The sequence below is a fragment of the Pungitius pungitius genome, chromosome 16, assembly GCF_949316345.1.
Source record: "Pungitius pungitius chromosome 16, fPunPun2.1, whole genome shotgun sequence".
Taxonomy (NCBI): Eukaryota; Metazoa; Chordata; class Actinopteri; order Perciformes; family Gasterosteidae; genus Pungitius; species Pungitius pungitius.
In genome coordinates, this window is record NC_084915.1 from 5,903,368 (window position 1) to 5,929,722 (window position 26,355).

The 26,355-nt window shown below is 43.6% G+C and overlaps 1 protein-coding gene across 5 annotated transcripts in view; it reads right to left on the bottom strand.

The window, feature by feature from the left end:
• The window catches only part of specc1 (sperm antigen with calponin homology and coiled-coil domains 1), a 96,397-nt gene that overhangs the window by 13,224 nt on the left and 56,818 nt on the right, over positions 1-26,355 (bottom strand). For 4 of the 5 annotated variants that reach the window (XR_009942549.1, XM_062558247.1, XM_062558246.1 and 1 more), the window contains exons 4-12: positions 12,399-13,921; positions 10,379-10,586; positions 10,124-10,197; positions 9,002-9,177; positions 5,439-5,602; positions 4,869-4,969; positions 4,678-4,753; positions 3,732-3,876; positions 1,467-1,569 (exon numbers count right to left, since the gene is read on the bottom strand). Coding sequence is in view for 4 of the 5 variants with exons in the window: in XM_062558247.1 (XP_062414231.1) it covers positions 1,467-1,569; positions 3,732-3,876; positions 4,678-4,753; positions 4,869-4,969; positions 5,439-5,602; positions 9,002-9,177; positions 10,124-10,197; positions 10,379-10,586; positions 12,399-13,921 (2,570 nt within the window). In the remaining variant the exon portion in view is untranslated. Of the gene's footprint in view, positions 1-1,466; positions 1,570-3,731; positions 3,877-4,677; positions 4,754-4,868; positions 4,970-5,438; positions 5,603-9,001; positions 9,178-10,123; positions 10,198-10,378; positions 10,587-12,398; positions 13,922-22,471; positions 22,950-26,355 lie in introns of those variants that run through there. The other variant, XM_062558248.1, reaches the window with a different exon arrangement.

Below are 26,355 nucleotides of genomic sequence, written 5' to 3' on the forward strand. Positions count from 1 at the left end.
TATCAATCAATATTAGCAATGCTTGATCAATCTACTGAAACTAAATTGTCAATAAACAAAAATGACAATATTCTCTGGTTCAACAAAGTTAAGGCCTATATACATATCATCAGTAGGGATGATTCTGCAAAATTAACACTTTTGTATATTTTCAGAAAGCAGTTCTGTAATTTAAAATAGCAATAGCATAGAGCACTTCCTCTTTCACTGGATATTAGCTGCTGTTCGTAACCAGGGCAACCCAAAATGCCTCAAAACATCTGACTGCATAACTCTGTTAAGCCTTTTTAATCTCTTTTAACAACTTGAATTTGCAATTGCAATGAGCTGGTTTACTTTGCATTGCGGTGTCTAAAGGTTTCTTCTTAGTTTGCATACGCATCACGCAGCTGGAGGTGGAAATGGTCACTGAACAAGTGACCTTTCATTGCAAACCAGTGTCATTAACAAAGGACTTCAAAAATGTAAACAACGTGAGCCCCGGCTGCTTGTATTGTCATCTTATGACGGAAGATCATCAGACTGTCTGTTGCTCAACAGCAGTTTTATCTCATCTGGTCAGATATTTCCATCACAGATGATGTTCTGTGTGTGTTTTAACAACACTGCCCTGTGTGACCATCAAACATCCTCAGATGAAGGAAGGGTGACTCAAAGTTCACTGAGCAGCATTGTGCTTGAAAAATAGAAACTATTGATCTGACAACTCATCCTATTATTCAGAGCGTCAATCAGTGGCAGAGCTGTGTGTCTATTATTAGCAGTTATCGACACTCATGCTTTTTCATACTTGGTCAGGGCTGAAATGAATCCTTTTCATTCTAAACGGCTCGCAGGTTGGGACCGGAGTTTTTGCATCAGCTAGCCGGCAACAACCTGGCTCACAACCTAATGATTACAAATCTTTAATCCCTCTGGGCTCAATGGGCTCCTTAAATTGGGTATTAGGGGAGCAGCTAAACCAGGTGATTGTCAGTACTTGGCTCCATGGACACAGGGAACACAGATGGGGACACGACACAATAACAATGCATAAACAAATGGACATGCATAAATACAGCGGGGCTATATGATTACACAGCCATATAAATAAAAGTAATAAACGTGTGTGGGTAACATTTAGTGCTTTGCATCATTGTTTCCATTGCCTCTGTGACTTCATACTCCCAGTGAGATGACAGGTGGCTGAATTGTGGTTCTGCAAACATGTATGTGCAACTACACTTGAATGCCTTAGTAATGACCAAAGACACATAACTACAGAACCCGGGGGCATAGACGGCCCCAAGCTGCATCGATGCAAAATAAAGTGTGGAAGGGAGGGGGGGGGGGATGACATGTCACTTTTGAGTGAAAACCAACAGGACTAAAATAAAGCTGGCAGGCAGCGTAGCAGAGAAAGGCAGGGTGTGAAAGTGAACGGAGCCCGCCCTGCGTTTGAGACGTCTGTGGCCTGTGGTCCCTACCGGATAGCCCTCTGTTTTCTTCTGGCACCACTTCAGTAGAGCGTTTCTCTTAGATCCCCCATACTCCCGCGCCAGTGCAGCCAAGGGGTCCTTTCTTTCCACACTGTCACCACGGGAACACAAACAGCAATTACACACACACACACACACACAAACACATGGACACACACGGAGGGAGGGAGGGAGAGAGTGAGAGTGAGGAACGATTATAATTTTATAAAGTCAAAACAAGTAGGTACTCATAGTACAGTACAAATGTTGTGTGTACAAACTATTTGTAATGTCTGCCACAACCACACAATGCAAAAGACGTGACCATTACATTCAAATTATGATAATGGCACCAATAAATGATGTCTTCAAATAAAGTGGACATATGTACCATTGATAGTACCTCTATAGCTTAAAAGCTAATACGATTAAGAGGTGTAATTAAAGATGATAGTGTCAAAAAAATAAAGTGATCCATTGTTGCAATAATGTGTTACTCCTTTACTTTCCTTCCGAGTTAATCTAATTTCCTCATGTTATCATAACAAGATTGAAGCGACTCTGCAGTTTGGTGTATTTGAGTCCAGAGTTGGCTCTCGATTGCTTTGGAGTGAAGCCACTATATATGTGTGTATTTATACATACACGCTGTACACAGATCAGTGTTAAGTTTGGCTTTAAGAGAGGAATGTAAAGCTTTAGCCCAGGCAAGTTTTAGCATGCCTCCCTGCATTTTTCTTTACTTGATTCCATCGCCTCCTGTGCTTATGCTTTCTTTCCTTAGACACCGAAATTAGAAAGTGGTACACCAGATTGGTTCGAATGCCTATTTGAAGTTGTATATATTTATTTATTTACTTATTATTTAGGGTTGCTCCCTCGGGGCTCGTGCTGGAGCCGAGGCCATGGGAAGACGAGACGCGGCCGCCCGACACGGAGCAGCTCTGCTGTTAAATTCATTATTTCTCTGTTTAAGGATCCGCAGGCCCAGAGGCAGCAAGGCCCTGTCCAAACCAATTGTACAGGGGCCAGAAAGGGCTTGTACGTTCATCCCCAGTGATCGTGTATCAGCAAGAAACCATACAAAAGGAAATGTCCTGCTGCTGATCTGCTGTTTCAGAAGATAAGGCCTGTGTGAAGGTCTGCAACACGGTTACACACATTTACATTAGTAACGCATGAAGATGTGTTAATACGTGAAGGGATTTAGAAAGCTTGATGGATTGATAGATTAAATAATCAATAACATCGTGATAAGAACAGAAGACGTGTGGCTGGACACTGACAGCAGTGCTGATGGAGGTTGGTTTAAGATGGAGGTATCGTCCTGTGTGCTGACCACGTTTTTTAGTGCTTCTCACTTCTGCCTGTCTCAGTGTGACAACTTGTACCTGAAAACTCAAAAACTACCTCAAATCCAACCGCCTGTAGCGGTAGTTGAGCATGGGTGAAACCAAATGGAGCCCTGCCATTGGTCTCTTCTGTGTGCACAGAGAGATAGGCGGTCTGTACGGGAACAAGCCTGTAATGCCAGAGGTCAGAAAGGGGAATATTTCTGTTAAACGTCTGACTCTCTTCCCTATCTGATAACCCACACTCCATTTACTCTGGTCAAGCCATCTGTGTCAACACTGTGGCCAGGAAAAGTAAGTTAAAAGTGTTTCAACTGGGACTTGAATATATAAAACTGCATTATAGTACAATGATGTCACTTAAGAAGACTGCCATGTTGCAAAATAACAGTTACATTAACACAAAGCCTGTTTCCAAGGAATGAAGGAGAACTTCTGTTTCACTAAAATGTTTAATTTAAGTCATTATTGTTATTGTTCAGCTGCCTGTTTTATTGCATTTTTGTTTTAGTCACATCATGTGTGTGCGATGACACTGTTACAGAGAGCACACCCCTGGTTTCACAACATTCAACTTGTATTGTGCTGTGTTTTTGGGCGCCCCGTGGTGCATGGAGTAGAGAGGATGCGTTGGTAAATGCAAGGGTTGGCGGTTCAAACCCCGACTGCTACATGTGTAGCACTGCTCCCACTGTGTGGGATAGGGTTAAATGCAGAGATATAATTTCCCCATGGGTATTAATAATAAAGGATACTTTCTTTCTTTGTCATCTTTCGTCTATTTCAACCAACCAACAATCATGTTGCATGGAGTGAAATCCAATATGTCAACTGGTCATTTCAAATTCTAAACCAGAGGTTTTGCAGCTGGAAGTGGATTTATAGTAAAGTGAGTCGAACCTAGTCCTTCGGGTTAGCCCACCTGAGTTTGCTGTTGCCTCGGTTGCAGCTGAAGGATGCTGTGCGGCTGCGGAGGGAGGCGGGGGGTTTGATTACAGACTCGAGAGAGGGGCTCTTCCTCATCAGGCTCTTAGGTTTCGGGTCTTCCCCAAAGCCCGACAACTTCGCTGCCGTAGTCAGACACACAGGGAAAGAAACATTTTTTATAAAGCACAATGTAAGATGCATGACTTATTTGTAAAGTGGGTCTGTGGTACAAAGGTATGTGTGAGAATAAAGTCAGTTTTGAAATGGAGACGGAAATCAATTCATTTTACAAGAGGACAAATCTACTACGAAGACCCTGCCACCTTCTGTTTCCAGCCAATTCTTCAAAATACTCAAAGTCCTGCTACATGAGGGCCTGCGTCTTGCCTGAACAAGTCTACACTGTAGACCACTGTAGTCTTGTAGACACTGGTGACACTAAGACACAAATACTAAAGACACGAGGGAGAAGTTTCAGTTTGGGAGACGACGGGCAGTGAATAACATCAGGGAAGGGATGGCAACTTTTTACATGGCAAACATCTTGCACATTGTTCTATCTATAATTATCCAACGCTATAAGAAGAATATAATGCATTAGAAAAATGTTTCTAATGCATTATAGACATTTTACTCTACTGGAGGAGCTGGTACATCTGCTAACTGTAGATGGAGACATTTTATGTAAGCAGTATTTGCTTTTAGAAAATAAATTCATAAAACTACCCCCATTTATTTATCTCATGACTCTAACTCTCTAAACATTTCATCCCTACTCATTTCTAAAGGAACTGACTCATAGCAGCATTTCTGTTTACACTCCATTGATCTTAAAGCAGTGGGCGAGCCCATTCATTTGTTATCATAAATAAAATATAGAAGTGCATAGACGTAAATCAAGCATAACAACATCCAGCTGAAACCACTTTTGAGTTACGTACCATGATGATGAGAGAATTCTCCATGGTTGATTCTTTTTTCTAATGTCTTTGATAGTGGCTTTATGTACGTGTGTCTCTAAAAGAACATAAAACAGAACAGAGACCTCATCACGGCAAAGTGTGAAACGGTGAATCACATATTGAAGGCCGTTTTCTTTACACGTGAACAGGAAACATCTCTGGGTGTTTACCTGGATGGGGGAGACGGCAGCAGCAGGCGCAGAGCGAACAGGGATCCCACTCAGCAGGGTTCTTGGAGAGGAATGCATTTGAACTGTGTGGCCCGGTCCATCTGAAAGACCGGATAATATACCCATGGATCATTGTGCAGAAAGAGGACTGTACGGCAAGATCCACGTTCAGTACGGCTTGAGATAAACAAAATAAAAAGAGAATAGCCATTCAAAAATAAGCAAGGGAAGAACTATAGTATTTAAACACCAGGAGCAAAATAACATCTAAATGTTTGGCCTCAGATACTCTGCACACAGTCGGCATTCACTTTGAGTCAGAATCCTAGCCTTGTTTACTTATTACTATGTATTACTCGATTATATGCAGTGTACAATTAATTAGGTTTACCAATACAGCCTCAAGAAATCCAATTGTGTCTATAATTTTCAGGTTTTGTTAATACTATCCTATATGTACATAGGCCACAAAAAATGACGCTGAATCCACGCTGAACATCTGACCAGCTGTTCCTGTTCTCCTCTGTAGTTCCGCTCAGTGTGTGCGTTTGTGTGTGTGTGGTGGCTCACTCTGTACAACAGTATCGAATGACTTAATGAGGGATTTGACAGTAGCTCCAGGCTCTGAGTCGGCATCTCCGCTGGCGTCGGAGGGTGTGGTCGGGATCATGGAGGTGCCGCTCCACTGACGGTAGGTGTCGGCGTCGGCCACCTTCACCTCGTTACCTTGGGACCTAACAGGCAGAAAGGAACAGGGTTGCTGTGTAGAGACATGTACTATAAATACACCTGAAGAGGGGAAGATCTGAGGAGACCGCATGTGCATTTGCGTGTATTGGTAAGATGTAAACAACATTTGCCAATAACCAATGAGCAACAGCAGATTTAAAATTGGAACACTAAATCTGCAGAGTGGTCATCGAGACACTTTGGATCCATTTTGCCCTCGTCGGACATTGGACTCCAGGCCACAGAGTAAGGGGATTTGGATTTCTTTATCAGCGAGAAATGACAAGTAAGGAATTTGTTTCTTATACTGACTTCTATAGAGTGCTGAAAGAGACAACCACAGTTGGACTTGTGAAATGTAATTTATTAATTCGCCTAAGCAACAGAAATACGATACACACACAGACACAAGTATTCTTTCACAGGCATAGAACCGGCCTTTTTTTGCACAATAAATAAACAAGACATCCAATGTTTTGTTTAGTAAATGGCGTTTCACGGGACAGAAAAGGTATTACACATTCACCATCTTGTTTATCTGTAGATGGAATTTTTGAGCACATCCAAATGTTTACATTTTGAGCACCAGCACCTTATCAGCTGGTAGAACCCTATGGCTTTCAATAAAATATGCAAGTATTGAATTTCTCTGATAAAAATGGAACTTCTCTTAATGGAACCTGAGATCCTGCAATATGCTTTTATACTACAACTACACAGGACAATGTGTATGGGTCTGGCTCAAGGTTGAAATTATTCAACCATGTGAAAAGTGATGCAACATCACACTATGAGGATCATAAAGAAATCTCTCAATACTTTTAAAATGGTGATTCAACATTGATTAACATGATTATTAAAGAGTTAAGTGTTTTAAGGTTCATGTGTCTTATTCTATATTACCTCATCGGTAGAAAATGAGTTCAACTCATCGTTCAGCGGAAACATAATCATTTCAGAAATAGGTTGTACAGTGATCTTATGTGTTGTGTCTAAATGGACTTTAAACCTTTTGGCATATTGGAAGAGAGTAAAACATGACTATGAGGTACGGCTGTTTGTGGAAGTCTTAAAATCTAATTTTGGCAGTAATCTGGATCCGCCAACATGGCTGACATTAAACTCATCCTGGTTATTCTATCTGGGGATAGAAACAAGAGGAACATAGCAATCATCAATAATACATATACAAAAAGCGACAGCAATTAATGCCAGTCCGTCCACACTGATCACACCTGTATTAAATTGCATGTTATATACCGCCATCTACTGGCACAACAATGGTACTGCATTCAGTTTCATTTCAGGACCAAAGAAAAACGTAAATGGTCAAATTAAGTGATCCCACAGATCCTACATGTTGAGTTTAATGTAAGCAGGCAGAGGCCCAAGTGAAATTGTTTTGGTATAACAGATTACCTCCTACTGTACCATCTCAACTTTCTAAAAAAGGCACAAATCAGCTTTGCACAGTATGAAAAGGAGTTTTCTGTTTCTTTCACAATTTTACAAACAAAGCAATAGCTTAATTGAGAAACATGAATCCAGAATTCCTTTTGAAAAGGTTCCCTCAGACATGTAAAGAAATTAAAACTAGAGGATGATGAGACTCTGTGTACTATATCTACACTGGTCAAAATGGCTTTGAATGAGACTCGTTCAACACATTACATTTTGAATGGTGCAGAAAGTAAATAAGTGCAACTACACTGTCTTCATGTGGTGGGGGGTATTCGTGTCTAGTGCCCTTCTACCGCTGTCTTGGTATCAAAAGTGGCTCCAGAGCTTTTTCTGAAAAAAGACAAGAAGAGGAAAGATTATCTCATTTATACTGTAATCAAACTATTTGAGCATTGTGCAAATCTTCTGAACGTTATTGTGATGAAAAGCAGACCTCTGAGCATTTATGGACTTTTTGAGAACTCCATTCCATGCATATATCACAGAATCAATATGGTCCCTCATAATGTCTAGAAAGGCTAATTTACCGAGTAATGAAGACACTATGCACATGTTTCGGAGCATGTGATGCATACATGTTTTTGTTTTTTTATCCAGTCATGCTGTGCAACCAAACCTGCTATCTCAACAAAAACGTGGGAGGGTTAATCATTCAAGAATGGCAGGTGGCACCAGATACTTCTACTTGAACTGCAGGTTTAAAGAACGAGGCAAAGAAAACCGGAAATAGAGAGTCCTGAAGGTGCAATCAGCCAGCAATCAGGAAGACTGACGGAGTGACACAGGTGTAGCAGCAACACAAAGCCAAGACTCAGCAGCAGCAGCAGCACACAGAGGAGGGGGATGCAGGCTGCAGGGCTGACAGGGCAGAAAACTCACCTGGACTTTACATAGGGAGGCTTGTGAGGGGCATCTTTGACAGGGTCATCACAGGGAGCTGCTGCAGGTGGGGAGTGGACGCTGCGTAACAGCTAATCTTGGGGAAAGTTTGCCATTTTAGCCGTGGACTCAGACTAGAAAAATCTTATACTAAATTCCCAAGGACTGCTGGGCATTTGAAAAAGACATATTTGGTTTTAAACCAAATATTTCTCCTACACTAATACGTCTGTTATGAGGTTCTTAAGCTGATATATTACGACGGAATACGTTTTAGTAAAAATAAACCAAATGATAACGAAAGGAGACAAAACTGTCACGGCATTTGGACACTGAAACAACTATACAGTACAAGCAGACAAAAATCAATGCAACGCTCTTTAAGTACATCGATCACATCACTGCATGGCCACGACAACCCTACATCCAATCCTAAACTTTACGGTACATTAGAGTGAAATATTGTTGACTGAGATAAACCGGCCACTTCCCACCTTCTCATACAATAATTGTTTCCACTAGAATCTTCTGTAGTTTGTTGAGAAGTGTGAGCTTTTACTCTTGCTATAGGGCAATGCGCAGAGTGGACGAGGGAGACAGAGAGGGCAGCAGCTTAAAGGAGGATACACAGGGGGGAAATACTGCAGGAGACTGCTAATTCACCACCAGAGTCTGCCAAATCCCAGAAACCTAAACTTCAAAACCCAACGGGATTTAAACAGGTAAAATACCAAGACATGAACACATCCAGCTTAATATTTCACCCTGCTTTAACAACAGGAAATAATTTTGGAAATCTCTTAAGTAAGAGATTCTTGAGGGTTAAATTTGTAATATATTACTGTCACAGTAATATAGTAATAATAATAATAATAATAATAATATATCATTTGTGTCACACAGTGGATGGGGATATGGCAAGACTCTGGCAGATACTTCATGTCTCCATTAGGTTCAGAGAGAAAGGAACTGCAGCCCGATGCTAAACAGGGGAGACGGGAGCTGGGTGATTGGTGGGTGAGTGGGAGGAGCTTAAATACAAATCAGTATGGTAGAGAGGGTACCTGACACCCTGCAGGGCTTCGAGGTCCGTAGAGAGCTTTGCACTGCGATCCTGTTCCTCCTGCAGCTGCCTCCTGAGCATACGCAGCTCCTGCTGGGCCTCCACCTTGATGTCATTTGCCACAACCACTGCCGTCTGCAGGTCCGCCTGGAACCTACGCCACTCTTCTTTTTCGTCCTGAAGTAACAAGCATATGGATATCTAGTTTACCATACTGGAAGAAGCAAGTAAAGACCCGTTAATTCATACAGACAGGAGGGACTGGTTGTGTATTCTTTGGATTTAGCTGGACGTCAACATCCTCTCGTCGATGAATGAACTCTGATAAATAAATGAAACACAAACAACGTGATTTCTCGTGAACTTACCGAAGACACAGACATTTACAGTTTAGGCTGGAAAAACTATGCAACTTTCTAGGATATCGACTGTGTAGGTAAAAGAACCTACAGTATTGCTTAATCTTTGTAGGCTATAAAAAATGTAATTATCGCCTTAACAAAATGGCAGACGAATAGCAGACGAATAGCTGTTGTTTGCATTGAAACAGGTGTTGAAATAAAACTACAATAAAATGGTCAAATAAAGTGTAGGCCTATATTCAATGTTGTTTAGGCAAACATCTATTGTTCAGTAAAATAAACAGTTGACAACCTTTTGAAAATGACATCCAGCTGTACCAATGATCAGGTATGAAGTGGGTTATCTTTTTTTAATTTATGGCTGAAAGGCCGGGACACAATTAACAAACAAGCAATAATACAACAGCTTGAAGCCATAACTAAAACAGTTTTGCATTTTGTTATGGCTTAAAGCTGTACGTTTGTATCTTTTAGTAAGACTTGTGTGTTGATTATCAGATAAGAGAAAGGAAACGAGAAAGCACTATGCAGTTATAAAGATGGGGCAGCAAAACCCAGTAAAGCTATCTGGTGCACTTGATAATGTCCAACTTAAAGAACAAAAAAGAAGTTTAAGTTCATGGATGTACCATGTTTGATGCCACCAAAGTCAAACATTTTGGCAAAAAGTGAAACTGTATCTTTAAACCAACCGTTAATTTCTGATCAGATCAAACAAATCCGAGCACCACACACGGGTTGTGAAATCGAAGATTGCTTACCTTAATCTGCCTACTCATGACTTTCAGTTGTCGGTCTGCTTCGCCTTTCTGCTCCTCCAGCTTTTTGACAAGATCTGCAATGAGAAGTAAAGTGTTTCAAGGTGTATCGTACTCTAGATTCAGGGCAGAATAACAACCAAACTATCAGATGAGCTTTAACATAACTTTTGTTATCAGGGACACAAGGCATCGAACACAATGGCCCTTGAATAGAACAAACCTCCCTGAAGAACATTGTCAGTGAAAGGAACCTACTCTCCATGTCCAGGACGGCTTGGTTGGTGTGGCAGTTGACGGCCCTCTGCTGCTCCACCTGGTCCTCCAGCTCAAAGATGGTCTCCTTCAGCTCCTTCACCTGGTTCTCAGCATGGATCCCGGCCTCCTCTACCGAAGACACCCGGCTGCTGAGCTCCTGCTCCCTCATCTCAGCCCGCTCCTGCACCTGCTGGCATTTGGTCTCCACCTGGGGCATGTGTGTGCATTTGTGAGATGATCATGGGTTCAATAACAGAAATGGAGGAAAAGAAAAGGGGCAGTGTGTCACGTGAAAGTCATGGCCGGCCATCATTGTCTAGTTAGACGAAAGCAGTCACATTTGGCTCCATAAAATGTAATTTTATGATCTCGCCGACATCCTTCTGGTGCAGGCATTACATTTCCTTTTCCTGATGGTGCTTTCTTACATTTAGGTCTTTCCAATGATCAGATAAAAGATGCGCTCGACAAATATGAAGCAGCATCTGACTCTTATGTGGCTGGATGAAAAAGAGAAGCCGTATGTGTGAGGGAGCCACTTATTTTGTTAGGCAGGTGTTTTTCCTGGTCTCGATTCTACATGAACTCAATAAACACAATGTACGCATTGTCAGCAAGGTATATAACATTAGGTTTACTCAAAAGCCAGCAATGTGTTTAAATTTGCTCTAATCCCCTATTAGGAAAAACCTGAATGCTTCTTTTCACCTACCAAAACTTCCCCAGTAGAACTCATGAAAAGACACTTTTAAAATCAAGTAGTAGAAAGTTAAAGTAACCACAGTGATTCTAATTAACGTCATGCATTGTATTCAGTATGACGACTGCACATTACTAAACATCACATTGGTTGGTGCAGCTTCCACATCGGTCACTCAATTAAAGCAGATTTTCAAATATGATAAAAGTTGCATATGAATAAGGGTAAATGTAAACTTTATCCCACGTTTTAAAATGTTTACTGTTAACCAAGGGCTGAACTTTGTCTGACTAATAGCGTTTGGGCACAGCACAATACTAACAAGCAAGGCGGTGACAGTGACTCATGGAAATATGGATTCAGGCTGGACCAGATCTGCATCAATGTGTCCATTGCTTCAACTATTGAATGACGTACAAGCTGAAGTCAGTGTATCATGATGCTCCTTGTCATCCAAAAAAGCACAGTGTACTAAAATAAATCACTTAGTTGAGCGGGACTCTGTCCCTCTCCCTCACACCACGTGGCTCAAATGGATCGGGATGTTTGTGAGGCCTCACCCTCACACCCACGTGGCAGAGGACGGGAGCGTGACTCAAGAGGACCACATACTGGTGACCTCGGGTTGGCATTGCAGTTACAGTCCAACAATGACAACATCCCTGAGATGATGGTAACACGCCCAAATTTGGAATCCACAAACCCAGAAATGAACTTACACGGCCTGAGCCGTTCTGGTGTTTGTGGTGCTGAAGGGGAAAACCAAAGAGACTCCTGAGAATCATATGAAAACTATTTGAGTGAACATGAGTTAATGTGCTGTGGTGAAGCGATAAAAAAGGACTCCGCACCAGCTGTATGTCTGAAGCTCTGCGGAAAATCTGTGTGTGTCACTGCCAAAATCATTCGTGGATGCCCTTTTGACCCCTTTTTTATCCATTAGCGAGTACTAAGCAAATCACGAATGCATCCTGGTCTCTTTAAAAACTATTCCTGAAAATAACTGCGTGGCCAACAGAGAATCTGAACCAAAAGTATTGAAGTGAGTGAACCGCAGTTTCACTTTCTCCAATGTTACAGTATGGATGGAGAGATTAATGAGCCCACTAGGGTAACATTTTCACAAGCCACCAATTGAAAAACATTGTGAAGGGACCAACGGAGACTAGTTTTTAAAGGGGATCATTTACATTTGTCGACAACATTGATCTAAAACATTTTTAAATCCTCTTTTGCGTCCTGACTGAATTCCGTGAGTAACTGTAAAGTAAATAGAGAACTATCCACCTCTACATTACTGAACTGCGTGTTCCTTCCTACCTTGGCCATGGTGGACCGCACATGCTCCGTGTCGGCCCGGGCCTGTAGCAGCTCCTGCCTGAGCTCCGTCAGCTCCACCTCCAGCCTGTCTCTCTCCGTGTGCGCAGTTTTCAGCAAATTCTGCACCTCAGTGCCGTCACTGGCGCTCTGCATGGCCTTCAGCTCACCAAGCTTTTGCCTCTCTATGTCCACCTGCACTTTCAGCCTGCTGTTTTCCAGTCTGAGACCATCTGCGGCCGCCCCGTGCTCCTCGGCGGCCTGTGCCGCCTGACCTCCGGCTTCTAGCTCTCTGTCCAGCTGGGCCTGCAGCCTGCCCACCTCCTCTCTCAGGCAGCGTGCCTGGCCCTGGGCCTCCTGGTTCTCCTCCTCCAGAGCCCGTAAGCTGCCCGTCAGCTGCTGCTGGATGTCCACCAGCTTTTCCCGCTCGAAGCGCGAGCTCTCGACCTGCTCGGCATACCTTTGCTCCAGCTCGGCCAGCCGAGGCCCTTGACTTCCCAGCTCCTCGTCCCTCTGGGCCTGAGCTTGCACTTGCTCTTGCAGTCGACCAGCGAGCGTCTCGTTCTTCTGGGCCAGCATCTCCAGGCGCTCTCTCTGCTGTTGAAGGGAGGTCTGCAGGAGGCGCTTCTCCTCGGCCAGACGCTCGTTCTCAGCGGTCAGCTCCTGCACCACTTGCTGCTGGTCGGCCAGCTCCTGCAGAGTCGCCTGCAGCTCCTCGGCCATACTGTGGTGGCTCTCCTCCATCTTGTTAATCTTTTCCGTCAGGCTCTCCACTGACACGTGTGGCCCTCCCGCACTGGTTACTGCAACAACTTCTTCACTGACACCACTGCTCACTGATTCTGAACAAGATGGGATCTTCTCAAACTCTGAGGAGTCGGGTGATGGCGAGTCCTTGGTGATGTCAGAACTGGAAGAGACAGAGGGTCTGGCACTACACGGAACACTGTTGTGTTGCGGCGTTGAGGAGCTGGAGTCTGAGGGCAGGCCATTCACCAAATGCTTGGAAGGGCTGCTTGAGTTTGTACTAGAGAGAGGGGAGGCCTCCAAGCAGAGCAGCTTTTGCTTCAGTGCCTGGTTTTCCTCCCGAAGCGCTGCCAGCTCCCTCTGAAACTTCCCGTTCTTCTCCCTCAGCTCCCCAACCAGCACTAGGCCCTCCCCCGCCTGTCCCTGCTCTCCATCTTCAGCAGGCTTTTCCCACGAGACCGAGTTGGAGGCTTTGCCTTTGCAACACTTCAACTCCGTCCTGAGATTGCTGATCTCCAAGTCTTTGGCCTTCGCCTCAGCCAGCAGCTCCTTCACCTGGCACTCCAGAAGGCCCCTCTCCTGGCCCTCTGCGTCTCCACGGGACTTGGTTGAACTGCGTGTCTGCTTTGCCAGGGAGGAGAGGCTGGAGGTGCTGGCACTCGAGACCATCTTCTTTGTGGTGGAGCTCCGAAGCTGGTCCCTCAGAGAGACGCGGTCTCGCAGAATAGATGAAGGGATCTCTCGAGGAGCTGGGATACCAGACTTCTTGGCTTGTACACCTGCAAGATCAAAACAGGGGTACAAATGAAACTGTGTTTCAGTACCTCAGAGATCAAATCCCCTTTTGCTGTAGACCAGATTAAAAACCTGAACCTGGGAGAGAAAAAGGTTTTTATTCCTATTTCAGCTACAGACACTTCATTGACAAATACAATACTGTCAATATATCGCTTTCAAGTTCAAATCTCGAAACATTTTCAAATGACTATAACCTACCTAACAATTCATTTGCAATAGAAATGTGTCATCTTGTTTAAAGTATTGCTACAATACCTGCAAACTGCAAATATAATAAAAACATTTAGGCAAATCTAATATATCTATCTAGCAAATATATTGGCAGCACTGACTGGACAAGGGTTCCAGTTCACAGTCAGGAAATGCTAAAGTTTAAAAATAAAACATTTCTCAGTAGAATTGAAATGCAGCACGCTTGCCCTTGAAAAGAGAAGGTAACTGGAATCAGGTTCCAGACATGCTGGGACCGGGGATTTGTTAACAATGGGTAATGACCGTGTTGAATGAATTGAATGGACAGTGAGTCACATTCAGATGCTTGCATTATTCAGCAGTTTTATGTCACTAGTCACTGTACCCTATTCACATATTGTTCTCTGCCTGCCACTGTCCGCCTGGCGTCATTCATCGCTGCAGCACAGCTCCACTGTGGGCATTTCAGAAGGCATCAGCCTTTTTCCAGACCTCTCTCAGATATGAAGAGTATTTACTGATGTCCAGCGTGAGCAGGGTGCCGCCTGACAACGTTTTATTGTTTATTTTTCAGACATCAGCGAATGGCGATGCGGACACAAGGGGGCTGCTTGTTTTCAAAGGATGACAAAGGTCCCTGTGCACGTGCAGCGCTCAGACACAACTCGGTTTCAGCAGTAGTCAGACAGAGAGTGGCCCTGTGTGGCTCTCGCACGCATACATTATCCTCATCATCAACAAACCCACTGAGCAGAGGCTAGACAGACAGGCCTGTGTGCCATGATAGACAACGAATCAACCATAGCACGCACACACACACACACACACACACACACACACACACACACACACACACACACACACACACACACACACACACACACACACACACACACACACACACACACACACACACACACACACACACACACACACACACACACACACACACACACACACACACACACACACACACACACACACACACACACACACACACACACACACACACACACACACACACACACACACACACACACACACACACACACACACACACAAAATCCACAAACAAACAAATGGCCTAGTTTGGGATGGAAATCCTATATCCCTGTGGGTTCTTTAAGCACATTGATAGGCACTTTGTAACTATCCCCTCATTGAATAAACTAGCAACTGTGGCAGAAGCTGCCAACGCCGGCACAAACACTGAGGTACAAAGCCGTTTAATATTCTCAGAGTGTGCAGCCGTGGCTGAAGACGTTAGGTGGGCTTGGTTGTGATCATTCTTGAGTAAACAACAGAGGGAAAGATTTTAAAGAAAAACAGACACTGTAGAAATAAAGAATGGAAGAATTATCCTCAGGTCGGTCAGTTCTGAATGTCAGTGGGATCATGCACTCGGTTAAAGGCCACTCTTTGAAAAAGAATGGCTTTCATGTAAAGTTCACATTCACAAATGCGGCACTTCATCCAAATCACTTTGATGAATTTGCTGCACTGACAGAGATCCAGTGGGCCATTCAAAATTTGCAGTCACTTTGCTGTGGACTTCACAGAGGACAGAGTCATGACTGACAGAATGAGGACAACATGTACTTGGATATTACGTACCATCACATGGAAGCTGTTAAGACTAGATCAGCACCGTGTGCTGTAAATGACAAGAAGTCTTCATTCAGAAAAAGAATGACACACCATTTCATGGCCACTTGTTCCCAAGTGTACGTGGCAGTAAAGACAGGGACTTGTTGAAGTTTGATGGGATTAAGATCAGTCCAATGAGGATGGGACTGTAGTACAACCTTGGTTCCTTCATATTCTGTTTTCCTCTAAAGCTGTTAGTGAACAAAGCCCAGATGGAGCGCATGAACTCACTCAGATTGTCCACCTCTTCAACCATGACATCACCACAGCTGCTTAGTGTGCGCACAGAACTGACAACACGCTAGATGCCACGAGTCAGCACAGACTGAAGTATCTGAAGAGGATCTGATAGTCAGAGGATATATATATTACAGGGGTATATTAGAGAAATAAATATCAGAAATATATCAATTCCACAGTTGGCTATAAAAATATAATTTCATAGTAAAAACTGTTGTTTTCTAAAGCTAAAATTAGCCGTAGATCTAAAATAACACTATAGTTACAACAATCTGTCTCCAGGACCAACACAGTAACTGGATGTATATTATTTCAATTTTCCCCACATTGCCAGACAGAGAGTCAATAAAGTCTCTGACATCACACCAAAAACACTCTTAAATGCATTTGACAACCATTTTGAAAATCTAAAAAAAAAAAAGATGGCGCTGGATCAAAGATTGGACTCCAGACTGAGAAGCGTTTCTCAGACACTACGGTGGAGACGTCCCTGAAAGACGCAATTAACCTCCAATTGCTGGAGCGGAGATTAATGGTGGCAGGAAAGGAGAGAGGGATTTCCAAATGAAATGTCCGCCCCATCATAAAGCTCACACTGCATCACATTAGTGCTATTCAGCCAGGTCAGCTTAATGTGGTGAAATCTGTAGACTGTTGGTGCTCAAGAGGGCACAATAACTACACCTCTTTACGGTGGTCCTCACAGAAAAGGACTTCTTCTAGGGGCACAAATCTTTTTTTTTTACAATCCAAAACTAAAATAGCCAAGAGCAAGGTGGTAAAAGAAGTAGCTTTGTCGTAATTTAGTGCCCTTTTTGATGCAGGTCGGCTCAGTTCCAGGACCATCAACGGCCAGCTCTGAGAAGCACTAAATCTGCAGGAAGGAGCGAAGTGGCCAGTTAACCGTCTCACAGCTTCTCTTCATCCAGCGAGGAATAAATCCTCAGCGTGGACGGTGTCTAGCTTCAAAGTGCAAATACCATCAATCACCAGTTTTGGAAGAAGAGAAGGAAATCACTTTTATATGCTTAGGGACAGTATCATATATAAAACTAATAACAATATGTTTTAAAAAGTTACAGAAAGGTCATTTCTTAAATCAGAGGATAATCATAATTATTTCTATATTTTTCATGATGAGAAAATGGACTTTCCAACTTTGTGAGGTCACAGTCACCTTTGACCACTTGACCTGACATGTATTCCATGACCACCAAAATCTAAAATCAGCTCATCCTCGACGGGCCGTTTTATGCCAAATCTGAAGAAATGATGGACGGACAATCAAAAAAAGACGATGCCACCAGCCAAAGATTTCTCTGGTTTAGACGAATGCCGAACATGATGACTATGGACTTATTCGGTTGTTTACATTTGATCTAAATTACTAAGCACAAACTGACTTCCAATACCCCAGTCAGTCAGTGACTCCTGGGAAGTCATTTCCCTGATCACAATAATGTGCTGTGCTGGTTTCTTTCTCTCTAATGAAGATAAGCTTTCAAATGCCGGGCCGGAGCCATGTGGCTGGACACCGTCCAGCAGCGCGCCGCTTAACAGCAGCCCGCCTGTGACAGAGTGCATCGTGAGCAGAGTGCTCAGAGTCTTCTATTTAGAGAACACTAGGATTACGGGGGGAGGAGGAGTCACGATGAAATAATGCTCGGGCGGCAGGAGAGTTGGCACCTGAAATGACGCACTGCTTCGTCATCCTCGCAAACAAAGCTGTGGAGCGGGAATGTCTCGCTGCCTTACCCGGAAATGTTGTTTGCGGTTATTCGGTCAGGTGGAAATGGAAAAGGACAAAATAACAGTGTCTGTGTTTCTGGCCTTCCTGTTGTCCAACGGTCAAGGCATGAAAAAGGTCAACAGGCGCCCACGGGTCAGACACTGGGACGCAGACTCCCTGCCGGTTATCAACAGTCTGTCTTTGAAGCAGGGTGTAAAACGACTGATGCGAGTTCATCACAGAATCCAACAGCTCCTAAAATAACATTTACATTTGGCTAAATGTTTGAGATCATTCATAAAATGGTGACTTTTACACCCGTTAAATCCACTATGTTTTATTTTGTCAGCTGGACCACTAATATTTTGGCTGGTTCCATAATATTTTTTAATTGCAAAAGTAACTTGTAATCTGCATAATGGGAGTTGCTACTGTACGATATAATCAGCAGGCTCAGTTCAAACTCTTCAATGTAACCAATTGCAAAACATAAGCTGAAAATAACATCAGTTATAACACAAACAGTTCAAAGTACTTGTGGGAAGTTCACTTCCTGATGGTAGTCAGGAGAACGTTTGGTCTTTCAATGGCTGATGTGCAGGACACATGAGAGGAGATGAAGATAAATGTTCATTAGGACATGGGACAAGAATATCAAAGCAGAAAATAATCAAACTTGAAAATCAAAGGAACATCATGAAAAGCAGGAAAGGGTTAAGAAGTGCTTAAGCATTGGCTATGATTCATGTCAATACTATACCTCTCCTGCCTGCAGGTGGCAAATCAATCGTGCTTATCATGGATCAGGCAAACCCTTCACCCTGCCTTTATAAATAGAGACATCACTGTGCATTTAATCTGAGGGGTTCTCTGCTCTGCTTCCTCTGCGGCGCAGCATGAGACCTGGCAAGCCACTTGGCTCCTTTAATCATTCTGAATGAATCATTTCAATTGGCCTGCATGTTAAGACCTTTAACACAGCATACTTTTGCTGATCCCCTCTGCTTTACACTATTTATGGAGCCAATACCCTCCAGAGATTTCCAAGAGCGGGGACCGTGAGCCGCCGACTGAGAGAGAACCTTCTTTATGCTTCAGATGGAAAAGAGTTTAAGAAAGAGCTCACTGAAGGAATAGCAGAATGCCATCTTACATGATTGCCGGTTTATAGGATCAGTGTGTGTGATGAGATATGATGAGGTAAAAGATTGATTATTGCTAAACTTTTAAGCTTGATGAAAATTGCCATCTTAGCCTGAGGATGAAGACTAAGGATGTGATCTTTTTGTCCACAAATAGGATTTTATTAAACACATTCTGTAGAAATATTAAGCCGTAAGTAGGATTTTGCAAAGCAATACATGTTTCTAATGCACACCTGCGTTGGCATTTCTGCCGCTTAAAACAAAACCAACACAGAGGGCTCAGTCAAACCAGTATTATGTAAAACAAGGTACAAGGTAAAGCAGTGCGCTGTATTCAAGCACAGAGAGCTCCACTTTCACTTCATAAAAATCAACAAGATGGCGGCCGGTACTGCCAACTCTCAAGAATCTGATCAGAAACAGCTTGATGGCAGACCCGTCATCCATAGAAACGCCAGGAGGAGAGAGGAGAGAGTAGTCAGATCCTACTCAAGGGGTTGTGGGATTTCAAGTTTATGCACTTGATTAGTTGCTAAGCCGTAAATAAGGCTACAATCCACCAACTTTGGTCTCTGGGCTATAGCTTCCAGTTGCAATCAGGACACTTACACAACACACACCTTCCTTTGCAAACACGCCGCTCTAAAGGGAAAGACCGGCGTGTTTACTGGACCAACTGCCATGGAAAGTGTGACGGATGTAACTTCCTCACAGTGTCCCGGCGATTAGAGGCTGGACAAACTTGCTTCCTCCTGTTGAATCCCTGCTCCACGATAAGATGTTGTGATAGTTAATGGCACACATGCTGTATTTCCACATTCTGTCCTGTTGAATCGTGCTCTGAATGGGCGAGCTATCCACCGGGTACATTGCATCCATGCTTCATCAGGCACATACAGTTCACACAAGTGATAAAAGCTAAATGCTGTGATATATTCGACAGGAAAAGACATCTGAATGTCTGTAGAAAACAATGAGACCGAGAGGACGGCCGTTTACCCGAGGAAGAAATGTCTGAACAGAAAGGCGTACACGGAGGATCCGGATTCTATTTAAGCACAACATGAATGGCTTTGGGGTCACCTGCTTGTTTAGGATTTCTGAACGAGGCTATCATATTTGCAAAAGTCATAAAATCTGCAACGAGCCACAATGTCACCAAGCTTCTGAAGCCAGCAGCGGGTCGAGATACTGTTGCCTGGTGGCCACTGAAGAGCCACTTAACTCTGCTTGGAAACAGCAACCAATAATAATGTCCTTTAGAAGACCCCAAACATGCACCACCGCGGTTTCTCACCATATTGTCAGGTGGCTATATAAGATTTCCAAGAGGTCACCGGAACTCTGCATCATTTAGAGTAACAAAGCACTAGTTTAGTTTCTTTGCACAAATGAACTGAAGCTCGCCGGAAAGGCAGGAAGACATTAGATTTCCATTCCAGTTTGCAATCATAGTGATCTAATGTGCCTCATCTGAGCTGGATTACTTCTATCAGCACCAATACACAATGAGGAACTTAATCGTAATGTAATGCAGTGAGAAAATAATCACCAATTCCTTTATAGCATCATCCATTTTAAAAATCCCTGGACTTTACATTACAGTTCCCTATCAGCATCAAAAAAATCCCACAAGTGTGTAAAGCTTCACATTTTAGACAACAACCTTACCTCGCAAACGTGTTGAACTTTCCCTTTAATTGTAGGTCCCAATGGCTTCAACCATCCGAGTGGTTTCACTGAGAATAGTTGTTATCGGACGATACACGTTGGTCCCAATTCATCAACAGCCAACAACAGCCGAGCTGCAGGCCGCTGAGCCAGCGGGGAGACAGCGAGGCTCGCTGCAGTAGCCTTGGCTGTAATTTGGCTTTGATAACGACCTCCTTATCACGGCAGCAGACAGCTTATGCTTTGGGCTGCCACTTCACAGATAACCGCATCAAGCAAATCAGGACGGGTCCCTCCCGTTCCCACATTTCTTTCCCTACTTCCAGCAGTAAAACTTTTTGTGCTTTGCGAGCTTCAGCTGGCGGAAGGTAAGCTCATGTAAGTCGAGCTGAAGATGGATATCTACATATCTGACACTGAACTGCTGTTTCTGTCAGAGGTTTTTAAACTTCTTCCTATTAACTGGAAGACTTCTGCAGGGCCTTGGGGAAAAAGATTTAGCGTCTCTTTGGTGTGAGCTTTAAAGCCTCATGTCAGGGGGAGCCAAAAAAAAGGTCATTTGAAAATCAATGATATTCATTTACTATAGAAGCTTAATTGAGAAAATGGAGAGTGCTGACTGCTTCATTTCTCATTGGAGGTTGAAAGTGGGAAGTCGGAGCGGGGATCATGAAGGACTGCATCAAGCAGAGTTGGAATATTTCTCAGAACATGATTGATTATAGGGAGTGTAACTGTGATGCCGTACTGTTTTCACTGGCAGAGCAGATACTCATTTCATCATTCAATCGCACATGCCTCCACACACCACCCAATATGAAACACTCTGAATTATTGTTGGCATCAAGAATTTTCACTAACAAACAGAACATATTTACTTAATATCTAGAGAACAATTAATGAGATTGAAGACTGATGTATTATTCTCTCCTCTTCGTTCCTACTTAAACAATCTTTTGTTTTGTGTATGATGTATCTTACTGGCGCTGTAGGGTGTGTGTGTGTGTGTATTTGTGTGGGGAGAGCTAATCTTTTCAAGCATGCAGCAGCCTGCTACATTGCCTCCCGGTCTGAGGTACCATGCTCTATCTTCAAGCAACACACGCTATAGCTGACAAAATACTTCACTCTATTTGGCATTGTGTGTGTGTGTGTGTGTGTGTGTGTGTGTGTGTGTGTGTGTCCATGCCTGTTGCTCGAGCACGGTTCTACTGGCTCTGCTACGTTTAGCCAGCATCCATTTGTGTTTGTATGAAAACATGGAAGTGTAATGACAACATATGGTGTTCTGTTAATAAAAACACATGGAAATATATATAGTATACTATATCTATTTATATAGATGGACAGAGGGAGAGAGAGAGAAAGAAAGAGTACATACACAAAAAAGATGCAAATACTTGTTAAATAACTTCAGAGAGGTTAGTGGAGGCGTTTCTGAGGCGCAGTAAAGCGATGTGACTGCTATTACCAGTTCCTTTGACACGTTCCCTCATGCTTACTGTCAAGCCAAAATCATATGGCACTTTCACTCGCCCGCCCATTGTTTACACACAGGAGCAAATACACAACACACAAAATCAGTAATTTCACACACAAGGTGTGTGGCCGCGCTCGCATCACAAATCACAAATTATGCCACAAGATCGGAGCTTAACGACCAAACTTGTGCTCCTTTAACTCGGTCACAACGATTGGTACCTGTCACTCAGCGCTCATCCACTCCTCACTCATCTGTTAGGACCTGTCACATCAGAGTGCATCTCTGAAGTGACAAGACAAAAGATCATCTCGTCGTGTCTTTTGTATTCATTTAAAAAAAGAAAAAGCCCGTCTTTGTCTCGTAGGTCGACAGACACAAACATGGGAGATGAGATCCTGAGGCAAACAGAACAACAGAAGCAGACCTGACTCCGTTTCCTCCTGTCTCCCCGCCTGGTTCCCCATGTTGGTCTGCTCTGCGTCTCCCACTCTCCACGCCGGGGCGGACTAGTCCAAAGGTCCGTGGCTGCGGGGGCGGGCAGGAGAGAGTCTGAGTGGGATGTCGGCTCGTGTGTGAAGCGCCCACAACCAGCGGCCGTCAGTCACATAGAGAGAGATCCTTCTTATCCTTCCCTCCTACTGCTCCGCTTCCCCTCCTTCCCACGGCTGTGCGGGTGACTGTGTTTATGCATGTGTGAGGAGTGACTGCGAGGGTGTGTGTGTGAATGTGTGAGGAGTGTGCGTGACACTATGTCACACTGGCAGGAGGGTGGAGGGGCAGCGTCGCATGCTCTTCATTACTGCTGTGATGACTGGAATCAGCCCAGAAGGGGAGTGGCTTTCCAGGGCCACGCAAACACACCCACACACCAACACACCTCCTCCATTGCAGTCCAACAGTTTACTCTCATCAATACCAGTTGAACAATGGTGAGATGAACCGAACCTCCCACTGCTACTGAAAAGACAAGAGAATAAAAGGGAGAGAGAGAGAGAGAAGGAGGACGGATAGGAACTATTTGAATTTTAAGCAGAGTGGGACAGTTCAGCTCTTCTTAAAGAGAACTAGACAGCGATCTCACATAAAGTATCCCATGCTCACAAAATCACATCTGCAATTTCCTAACAAAAATGATCCATTGTCAGGGGAAGGAGGTGCAGGTCTAAGGGGATAAGAGGCTGCAAGTGTGCCTACATGTGGGGGGTGGTGTGCTCTAATTTTTAGCGATTGCAGTAAGGCTTGCTTTTGTTCGGTCCTTTCTCATTCACAATGTATGCACATGTTAAATATTTATCATCATGGCACGAGCTACATGGAGAAAGCAAGTTGGAGGGAGAAATGACTTGTCTTCAGTTGCTCTGGTCTTTTTTTGGGTTCCCCATCTTCATTGTGTGTGCGTGTGCACGTATGTGCAACTATTCGAGAATCATTGCAAATTCCACTTAAACATTCAGCTGAAACAAGTCAGAAATTGCGCCTCTACAAGCCACAGGCAAAATTCTGTCATTAATTAAGCGATCATTATTATTCATATATGGAGCAAAAACATTCATATTGGAGTTATACCTAGTAACAACAAAAATACCAGTTAAATTGCAGAAAGGGCAATCAATGACTCTAATTTTTAACTGTAAAAATAAAGAGCAGAGAGTTAAAAAAACCAAAGGATGGTTTATTCCCCCTCTTCGGAGGATAAACATTGATACAATCAGTCCTGTTATTTGAGTGTTCACAGAATGCCGTGCTCTGTCTGAAGTACTATTTATCCCAAATCAATATGAATCTCAAACGCATCATTCATTTTTTAAAGCCATACTTGACACAGCTAAGCAGTGATATATAAAGATGAGCTTCTCAGGGCTGCCATACAATTTCCTTCATGTCCACTGGTGAACAGCTCCATGGAAATAAGAAAGAATAAGCAGAATATCAGAGCAATGTCATTTAAAGTGGTTGCTGTTATGTAAAAATAAAATCCCCCATAGCTGGTGAACAAAAGCAATGTCTGCTGCAAGAGTCTGCCCACGTCAGGCCGAATATTCTGCCCTTTGATACAATACTGTTTCCTTTTATATCTTATGAATGTTACATAAACTGGTGATACATCAAAATAAAAACATGTCCTCATCTCAGAGCAGCACATCTACCTTGTTAAACAAACATGCTTCTAATCCAGCTAAGAATGTTCTCCTCCCCACGGGACATCGGCCTCTGGCACGGTCTGCAGAGACCATTTCTCTCTGTCGTGCATCTTTAGGGGACTTGCTGAGGGCACAAGCTTCTCATAAGAGCAACTCCCAAAGTCGATGCCAAAACTCCAAGCTAGGTGTGCCAGGTGTGTTTATGTCAAGGTTGACGACAGCTGTCCATAACCCTCTCCACGCGGTGTAATGAACGGAGGCTGCAAATAATTGTTGCGTGCTTATTTCCGTGTGTGTCCATTTGCATGTGCATGTGTGTCACCTTACGTCTGTTATGGCTGAGTGCTTATGCAGGCTGAGGTGTTCCTGTGGACTGAGGCATGTTTGATTCATTCATCTGACAGATATAAGGGGAGAGCTTTCTCTCTATCTCCCCCCTGCCTTCCCAACACTGACAGAACAGGCCGGCTGGGACCACATGTTATGGCTGGGTCTGGTGTCTGAGTGGCGCATGCGCATGCACGCACCCATGCACGCACGCATTCACGCACACGCACACAGTCTATAACTGTTCAAGCTCACCTCTTTGCTCTGCTTATCCTTGACGGTGATCATTAACTGAGGTCAACTGTAACTTGCTTCCAACTTTCCTGCAAAGTGGTGCTGTGAGGCAAATTGAGGTGACAGAAATGTGACAATAACACATTATCACTCAGAAACAGCATGCAACTCAAACTCAAAGGCGGTGAAACTGGCAGCTAACGTGTTTTCAAATCTGTGGTTTGTTCTCAACATGAAGGCAGAATGTGATGCTACAAGCACGCACAAGTTCAACATGGAATAAACCGTAAAATAAGGCAAAATAATACAAAATGTTGTCCCTTATTATAATTGTGTATTCTATTTCCAACCATGGGCTCCAAATGGATTAGATATATTTTGGGTAGCCTTACAAGTCACACAAATGTGGCCTTTAAAGTGGGAAAATAAACGTATCTGTCTGCTTGTAACTTTGCTGAGGACGAGAGCTAATCCATACCTGACTAATTACAGTAAAAGCACTTGAGTCAGCCGTTTGAGCTGAAGATTAAAAAACTTAAAAATAAAGAAATGTGTTTGTGTGGGAAAAGAAAGCAATGAATGTCACCGGAGAGCTGTAGCCTGGTCCTCCTCTCGGCTTCAGGCCAGTGGGTCGAGGCTACATTAGCTGCTACTAGCATTCCACACCCCAATCTCCATGGAGATGTTCCTGGAATGCAGAGCTAAAAAAGAGCACTCTTACCTCTCCTTGACTCGCAAAAGGTGCCTAAGAAGCATCAGTAGAGCTCGGAGCAGGACTTCAGGGAACCACAGAAGCAACACACTCACTGAAAGACACTGATGTGAAGCTCTACTCTCCACCTGACAGAAACGTTAACGATCAATGTGAGCGCATTAAAGCTGCCATTTGTGAAGTTGTGCCCTGCGCCCCCCCCCCCCCCCCACAAGGCTTGTCATTTATGGAGCAGGACAGGGTTATCTCCTTCTGTCTCGTCTCCTCGCACACTCCACAGGGACTCCTCTCCAAGTGAAAGCTTTGCTGAAATATTAATAAGGTGTTTTAAATAAGTCATCAGGAAGAGGCTGGGTTTAACCCGTTATCTGACAGCATTGTACAGTTGGTTAAGTGCCAAGTGGGATGGGGGGGGGGGGGGGGGGGGGGGGACTCCATTAGCAAAAATAACAGTTTTGAGTCATTAGTGCACCATGCTGTGAGGGCATGGAAGGGGGTGGCGGGGTCGAACCGTCAGTCAGCTGAACAGTTCAGCCAATACCGTTTTTCTTCTAAAGCCGAACGAATGTGTAGCTACTGGGCTTGAATCTTGTTTTCTGTGCTCAACTATAAAGATGACAGTCGAGACGAGATCCATCATTCACATCTCGGCTTATTCATGTGTACTCGATGTAGATCTAGTCTTCATTCCGACCAACAATCAGCAATGATTTGCTAAAAGGAATGTACAATTACAAGATACATTACTTAATAACCTTTACGAGTAAGGAAGTTCTCGGTGAGGACTCATTTCTCACAAGATGTACTCGTCGTCCGAGAAGAGACTCAATTAATGCCCGAAAGGTATAGTGACAGTTTTGATGCAGTTTGTCTCAGATCTGAGCTATTCCTGAT